Source organism: Mastomys coucha, unplaced genomic scaffold (assembly GCF_008632895.1).
Source record: "Mastomys coucha isolate ucsf_1 unplaced genomic scaffold, UCSF_Mcou_1 pScaffold20, whole genome shotgun sequence".
Classification (NCBI taxonomy): Eukaryota; Metazoa; Chordata; class Mammalia; order Rodentia; family Muridae; genus Mastomys; species Mastomys coucha.
Genome location: NW_022196903.1, coordinates 47,580,202 through 47,588,925, shown reverse-complemented (window position 1 = coordinate 47,588,925; position 8,724 = coordinate 47,580,202). Strand labels below are relative to the sequence as shown.

General features: G+C 34.5%; 1 protein-coding gene across 1 annotated transcript in view; it reads left to right on the top strand.

The window, feature by feature from the left end:
- The window catches only part of Hibadh (3-hydroxyisobutyrate dehydrogenase), a 105,432-nt gene that overhangs the window by 1,542 nt on the left and 95,166 nt on the right, over nucleotides 1–8,724 (top strand). Inside the window, exon 2 of the mRNA XM_031381933.1 lies at nucleotides 8,466–8,626. Coding sequence (XP_031237793.1) covers nucleotides 8,466–8,626 — 161 coding nt within the window. The remainder of the gene's footprint in view (nucleotides 1–8,465; nucleotides 8,627–8,724) is intronic.

The following is an 8,724-nucleotide window of genomic DNA, read 5'->3' as shown; positions in this document are numbered from 1 at the left end:
ATCCCCCTCCACTGGTTAAACTGCTTTCCCAAACCATCTTAGACTTGGGCTGCTTTGGCCCAAAGGTATGTGTCTATGAACAATTAATTTTAAGAAGGAATTCTTTAGTGATATCTTTGAAACACTCAAGCAATCCTGTTTTATTTTGGAGTTGTTTTAAATGCCAGTTTATATAAACTAATTTTTTTATATTTTTATTATTTGTCATTAATATTAATGTATATAAATAGTAAAACTTATTACTTTATACAGATAGTAAACTAATTACAAAAATGTTAATGTTTTTTGAGATTTAAATCTTTTTAAAAGATGGGGAGAATACCTCATCTCCATGCAACTTTGAAGTGTAGGAAAATGCAGAAAAGGAATCATGTTCAATTACTAATATTTAATGTTCTGAATTCTGTGGAGGTATTTGCCTTCATCATAAAGCTGTTTATAGTGAATAGTTGATAGTGTTATAAAGACCCATATACTTTTTAAAAAATGAGACCTACAAGGTGTTAATTTATGGCAACTGTAATACATTTAATGTATCCCAGAAGAAACAGAAATAATTTCTTTCCTGTTTCATAACTCATTTAATAAGCAAATTTTGTATTTTATTTTAGAAGATAATTATATTTAGCTTTAGATCTATTTTTTAAAGAGGACACATTCTTCAACTTACTTTTTGGGACTCCTCAACATGTACATAGAAAAATTGTATCAGGACATTTTTAAAGACCATTTGACCAAAAGTGGGGTGGGAAAATTAAATAACACTGTATATAGAATTATAATACTAAGTTTAAAAAAAACTACTGATGTCTTTTGTATATATATATGCTTGTACTTTTTGTTTGTTTAGATTTAAGCTTTTTTCCTCACATTTTAATCCATAATACAGTGATTTGTGATTACGTTCACCCACATTATCCTCTGTTATACATCTTCCTTTTCCTCTGAACCCCTTCTTTCTAGCCCATTTCCCAGAGGCTGCACCATTCAAGAAATGATAACCCTTCCAGCAACAACCATTAGCAAGCAAAAGTACTACAGGAAGGGTGGGTGGGTCCTCATGGGACCTCCTCTGTGCATGATGGCATGTTGAAGGCTCAGGTGTCCATGATTGTAACAACTCTGTGGTGTCTGTCTGGATGCTCATGTTTTGTGGCATTCCTCACCATCCTTTCATTATTCAGCTCCTACAGTCCATGATGTTCCCTGAGGCTTGGGGGAGGAGAAGTGATAATGGTTTTGTGGAATGTACTCCATTCTTTTTAAAGATTTGAATCTCAAAAAAAGTTAACATTTTTGTAGTTAGTTTACTATTTGTCTTTAATATTAGTTTATATAAACACTGGCATTTAAAATACTTCCAAAGTGAACCTCAATTTCATCTCCAAAGTGTAACCTTGGAGTAATCAAGCATATAATGGTATTATTTTCCATTTATATTAGTGCCACTTATATTGGCACATGCAGGTCTGAAAAGTTACACTTGGCCTTGGGACTAAAGTTGACCTTCCACTTACAAGATTATACACCGAGAAATATTTATTACTGAAATAAGGCCTTCCTAGAGTAAGTCATCATCCTGAGTTGAGAAACTTTCACTATTAAGGCAAACAGTGTTTGCTACATTATTGTATGCAACATAGGACACTGTGTTGTGTATACAATGGTCCTTTCTTATCCAGTTTTGCTTTCTTCACTTCCAATAGTTACTCACCATTAAACACAGTCTGAAAATATTTAATGGAAAGATATTTTGGGACCAACCACTTTGCATAACTTCAAAATGTGTAATGTTATAATTGTTCTATATTATTATGATTATTTTTATTTGTCTCTTATTATGCCTAATTTATAAATTAAGCTTAATTATGGGATATATATATATTTATGAATTAAGATTTATCTCAGGTATGTATATATTATATACATTATTTCCTGAATATATAACATATAATTTCCTGCACGCACATATACATATACACATACATATAGGAAAACATGTATAGAGTTTGACATTGTAACTTCAGACATCTAATTTCAAACTATTTCCCTCAGATAAAGAAAGAACACCAATCTTATGACAGAGTGAAAATCCATTTAGAAGCTTTAAGTGATTATTTTTGTGTAATGAAGTAAACTTTTCCTTATGACTTTATGGGTTTTTTTTTAGTCTGTATTCTGCAATACATGTGTTTCTTTGATTAGGTAGATTCTGAAAATGTAAAATAATTTTTTTTACAGATAGTAGACTGATTTCTAGTAGCAGGTCAAGTTACCAAGATATATATATATATATATATATATATATATATATATATATATATATATATATATATATATATATATATATATATATGTATATTTATATATGTATATATGTATATATATGTGTGTGTGTGTATGTATATGTAAAGCATTAAACAATGCCTAGCACATGACAGTCAGTAAGCAGTAGCTACTTTTATTAAAAAGGTCAAGAAGTGCCACTATGGAACATACACACACACATACACACACACACACACACACACACACACACGCACACATATAACTTTGCTCCTATTACATAATCTGTAAATTTAAAAACAAGTGTGGCCAAATTTTCTAACCAGTTTCTCCACCAATCAGCCAGTATCACCTTTATGCTGACTGTTTTTTTTCCCAGCTTGATTGTATCTGTCATATGACATTGCTGTCTCTATACATTACTGTTAAGATAGATGGATTTCTTTTGTAGGTTTGAAGGTGTTTTTAGAGTCCCTGGGATCTCTGTACCTTTGGGAGCCAATTCTGTATGCCAAGTGCTCCATCCGAAGTTCCATCTTCACTGGAAGCTGTCATTCCCTAAGTGACTTCTGCTGTCTTTAATCTGTCTCTTCCTTCTAACCCACTAGGTTAAAAAGGCCATTGGGTGTAGGACTTATTCCGTAGTTGTACTTCTTGACCCTTTTAATATAAGTAGCTACTGTTTACTGACTGTCACATGCTAGGCATTGTTTAATGCTTTACATAACTTCTTTCAAGTAATCTTTACAGTAACCTTCTGGTGGTGTTGGTACTGTTGTTGATAAAACCATCTAGAGGAGTTAGTAACTTTATGCTTCAAGGGCATACAACCAAAGATGACTTTACACGGATCTACTAAACTCAGAATTTAAATGTGAACATAACCAGTGAGCAACTTCCCTTTGGGCAATACTTATATCAGCTTCACACTATCCATTTCTTGTCTTGCCCCAATGATGAAATGAAGAGAGCTGAGCTAATCACTGAGAACCTGTCTTGATTGATATTCACATAGTGGCTCAGATTACATAGGCCTCCTTGTTCTTGGTTCCTTAGCTTCTGCAGCAAAGGTCAGCACTGTCCCCTCAGCTCTTGGATCCTGTCACTTGAAGTTTCACAAGAACTAGGTAGTCTGTGACTCTTGCCTGTTAACATTTGTACTGTTTGCCCGTTTTACAACCAGCCCTTTGACACTATGTTCGCCACTAGACAAATGATTTGTTCCTTCATTTCATTAAGTACCTCTCTAGCTTTTATCCAGTCTGAAATTTATTTATTTATAAACAAGAAAACACTGCCTTTGTTACTCTTAATATTTTTTAATCTCTTGCTCAAATTCTGAGTATTACCTATGGTTTGTCCCTTCCCCTCTCTGCCACTAGGTAGTAATCTTGAGAGTTATAGAAGTTTGCTCATTATTTCCAGTGCTTTCATTAATCCCTTGGTTCATTTCTTATTACATTTTTCATGGCACTTTCAGGTCCTTGGCAGGATTGGTAGCCCTGGACTAGACACTATCTGAATCTGGGATGAGGAACATCAGAGAGTTAATCTATGTAATGGTTACAGCCCAGCTCACATTTGCTGAGTCCACTTTATCACCACCGTTAGTTACTCTGTAGTTGCTTCTGACCTGGCTGCATCCCTGGGTGCCCATTTAGTGAAACCCCTCTATAGTTAGAACTCATTCACACAGCATTTAACATCCACTGTGCCAAAACATTTATTTCCTTTTCTTACAAAAGTAGTTATAAAAGTTAAATGCATGTAATAAAAACAAAGTTTTTAAATAAAAAAATCTTTTCTTTAAATCAGACACATGACTCTCACCACTTGAACTATGATGACTGGTTTTTTTTTAATATATCCATATAAAACCCAGAAAAATAAGTCCATATTTTTTTTCACTGTATATTCTTGTATTAATGTTTTACATCTTGCTGTTTTTCTTTGGGTTTTATCCTGGAGGCTTTTCCTCTGTCTTAAACAGGTAGACCATGGTAGGATAGGACAGAAAGATAGACAGTTAAGGAAATGTGGGAGGAAAAGAGTCTCCTCACTCTGGACTCTGGTTACAACTTTTTGACAGATGAGTCAAGATGGTGGAAATCCTGCAAGGTTGCATTCCTATATGAAGAGCTAAAGCTAACTCATGTTTGCTAAGAGGGGGAACCAATCTTCTCTAGGACCAGTCCTCTGATAGGTTACCCAGTGCCAAGTGGTCAACTCTAACAAATGGATTCAGCAGGCTGCACTTAACGTATGTGTGTGTGCGCATGCATGTGTGCGTGTAACAGTAATTAAAGGAGATCATGAACTTGAGTGAATGTAGGGGGGCACATGCACATGAGTTGGAGATGAGGAGAAGGAAGGGTAGAAATGAAGTAAATATAGTCCTCATGTATAAAAATCTCAAAAATTAAAAATGTTACTTTTCTGAAAAAAAAATCCAGCATAATTAACATTTTCAGTGACAGTTACCTTTAAGAGACAATATTCCTTTTATGTAGAAATGTTGCAAATAAGACTTAAGATGACATGTTTAAGTCCTAAACATATTAATAACCTTCATGTATGGTCTTTCTTCTTTTCTCAACTGTAAATCGACAGTTTTCAATCGCAGTGGGAATTCACAAGAATTCTCATTTACAGTAAAAGATATGTGCTGACCCCTGTATGCAGGCCTTGTGATCTTGGTTTTTACCTTACCAGATTTCAGTCCTATTCAGTCCACCTCTGGAGCCACTTTAGAATCTCAGGCGGGGGGATATTAACAACCTTTGAGATGTAACTTAAGAGCCACCAAAATCATACACTTGACAACTGTGGGTTGGTGTGTTTTGTCCTTTCTTTGAGTGTTTCTTTAATAACCACTGTGCTTGGATTTATGTTAAATTCTCTTAATAAGTCAAGAGTCCTAATCAAGCTTCACCCAGTTGAGAGTTCTGAAAGGAACTCAGTCTGCAGCAGTTGCAACTGTGGAGCACCACCCTACTCTTCTCATTCTCTTAAATACTGGAGTAATATTTCATTGCTTTGGATTAGTGTGAATTATTGTGAATTAAGTACTCTACTAATATGTTGTTAGTTATTTCAATTTTTCTGTGTAATAAACAGTACTATAATAAACTATTTGTTTGTGTGGTTTAGATTTTAGTGTATAGCAGGACCTTGGAAATGATGGTCCATATTCATGTATCTGTTTTTATAGATAAAATTGTATTTGAGAGCTAAGGCTTAGTAGATAAGCACTTGCCATGCAACACTGAGGATCCAAATTTGGACCCAAGAAGCATACACATAAAAGCTGCATGGATGTAGTGGCCCAAGCTCCCTGACTCCCCTTCACTCCCAAGCTGTCTCACTAGGCTAGCCTAATCAAAAAGCTCATAGTTCAAGAGAACTGTAAATAAATAAATAAAGTGGAGAGGAATCTAGGCTAGCCTAATGAGAAAGCTCATAGTTCAAGAGATCTGTAAATAAATAAAGTAGAGAGGGATCTAGAAAGACATCAAATGTCAATCTTTGTTCTCTATATGCTTCCATACATGTATGAACATTCATGTACACACATACTCAAAAATATTGTATTAGAATAAGTCATGTACTTTTGTTTATTATTTATGGCTATTTTCAAACTAGAACAGATGAATGGAATAGTTCCTTATGGTTTGCAAAGCTGAAAGTAATTTTCACTGATCCTTTTAAGACAAAGTTTATAACCCTTGTAAATTTCTAGAAAGTAGAATTGCTGAGTCAAAAATTGTTTTAAATTAAAATGTAGGTAGATTTTCAAAAGGGCTGATCTGATATATTTAATAATGTATAAGAACACTCATTTCCATAAATCCTCACTTGCTGATGATAGATTTTGTCCAAATTTCAGTTTATTCAGTAGTTAAAGAGTAGTGTCATGTTTCTTTTCTCTAATTATGACAAGTTGAATATATTTTCATACTATTTTTTCTGAAGAGAATTGTCATTTTCCATTTCATTTTGTGATTTTTGCCTACCTGAATGATTCATAGAAATAGTTGGGATCTTTAAGTTTTTCAGGCGTGAATAGTGCTGTTTATAATTGGATGCTAATAGCCCTTCCTTAGTTACTTGGTTTTTGTCATTTATAATAGTTTTTATGTATTAATGTGTTAGTTTTCTCCTTGTGAACAATTCCAGATGGGGAATACTGAGTAGTATAGGGAATTCTGAGTAGGCTTTTGTGTAGAGTTCAGAGTTTATTATTTTTGTCATTTCCTCTACTTCCATATACATTTATACATATCCAGCTTGCCTCACTTGAAAGACAGTAGCAGGTACCATATTATTTCCTACTATTTTAGTATGCATCTCAGAAGAGTAAGGGCATTCCTCCATGTTACTAGACCAAATGATCATAAAGAGTTTCAAGTCCTAAGATTGAACTTCTGTGAATCCGTAAGACACAAGTATGTTCAGAAGTCACACCTAGCATGAGTTCAACTTTTTTTTTGCATTGCAAAACCAAAAGCAGCTCAAACCCAAAGACTAAGTTGGGCCTTGGCCATTTTCCTTAAGCCTGCTAAGCATCTGGGTTCCCAAGTGAAAGATAGATGGTAAATGATTATACATAGCACTAAGGAGCTTAGGTAACTGTGTCTGGCATAAATATTAACTGTTACTGTTCATTTCTTCTGGCTTTCCTTGTTTCTTGAATGTACTGTTCCCTTTTCTTTATGTAGTTCTCTTCCTGTTCTGTTTGAAACTTGATCCACTCTAGAATACACAAGTTAAATGTCCCTTCTTACAATTTTCAACCCATGAATTCTGTGCCACCATTATTTTTTTTAACATATTATTCTAACCTGTCTTGTATTAATGTTTTATTGCATTTATGTCTTCTTTGATTTTAAGGTTATTGCAAGGCAAGGATTGTATCTCATTTGTGTTCAGTGGTTATGTCTGTGGTGTATACATGTAATGCCAGCACTTGGGAGCTGAGGTTGGAGAGTTTGAGGCCACCCTCTGGCATAGCACATAGAGGTGTCTACTTAATGCTTGTGGAGTATGCGAGTCCTCACTTTTCCTTGTCATGCTTGTTACCTGTTTCACTTAGAGTAGTTGCTGTTAAATTAACTGCCCTTAAAATGCAGTGTTCTTGGTTGTAATGTTTCTGGGTTGTTAAATTGCACCTTTCTAACTTTAACACGGTGATTTGATGTAATAGTATTCCATTTTCTCTTTTTGTTAATTTGCTTATGGGCATGAAAGCTCTTCTCATTCTATTTAATTTTAAATTAAAATTTCAATTAGGTGTCATTTCTCTGTCATTGAACCTTCATGGGCTATAACGACAAAGGGCTCCTGTCACATACGGTAAACTTAGCATTGGTGCTGTGATGTTGTACATGAAGGACACGTTTGATGGAAGTGGTAGGATCAGAAGTGAAGAGGAACTAAATAAGCTGCTAACCCAGTTGAGCTTTATTTCTTTTTCTTTTCTTTTGTTTAAAGATTTATTTATTGTTATATGTAAGTACACTGTAGCTGTCTTCAGACACGCCAGAAGAGGGCATCAGAAGACATTACGGATGGTTGTAAGCCACATGTGGTTGCTAGGATTTGAACTCAGGACCTTTGGAAGAGAAGTCAGTTTTCTTAACTGCTGAGCCATCTCTCTAGCCCAAGCTTTATTTCTTAAGCATAGAGCTTCAAATAATTTGTCTTTAGGATTTCATGGTACTCACATACACTCATGGTAATCAGAACATTTGAGAGGATTTGAAACTTAAAAATGGCTGAGCTTAGTCATCACAGAGAGTCTCAAAACCACAGTCATTGAAAGAAAAAGGCAGAATAAGACCTGTAAACGCAAGGGCAAGTGGAGTTCTTGCTAATTCTTTAAGTAGACTATCAACTTTTCAGGGGCAAGTATTGTGTCTTGTGCCTTTTTAAACCCTGTCAATATTTTATGCAGTGTACCTTTAGTGAGTGGTATTTGTCCAATGTCACTGTGAAATGGAGAAAGTGTATCTAATGTTGTTTCCAAGGTGAGGCAAAGCTTTCTTACCCTCTAAAGCACTCATTTATGAGGTTAAGCCAGTTTTTTAGATTATTATTTTTTAGTGTATATGAATATTTTGCCATGCATGTGTGTGTACCACAAATTTATTTATTTTTATTTATAAATGTATTGAAATCAGTGTGTTCTAGGTCAATGGCTTCTAAGACTCCAGTTGGATTCATTGGACTGGGAAACATGGGCAATCCAATGGCAAAAAATCTCATAAGACATGGCTATCCACTCATCCTCTATGATGTGTTCCCTGATGTATGCAAAGAGTTTAAAGAGGCTGGTGAACAGGTAAGGCTTGTCTTTGGATTTGCTTTAGATTTTGTTCTTTAAAAATAATTTTTCTTTTTTTTTTTATTAGATATTTTCTTTATTTACATGTAAATTTC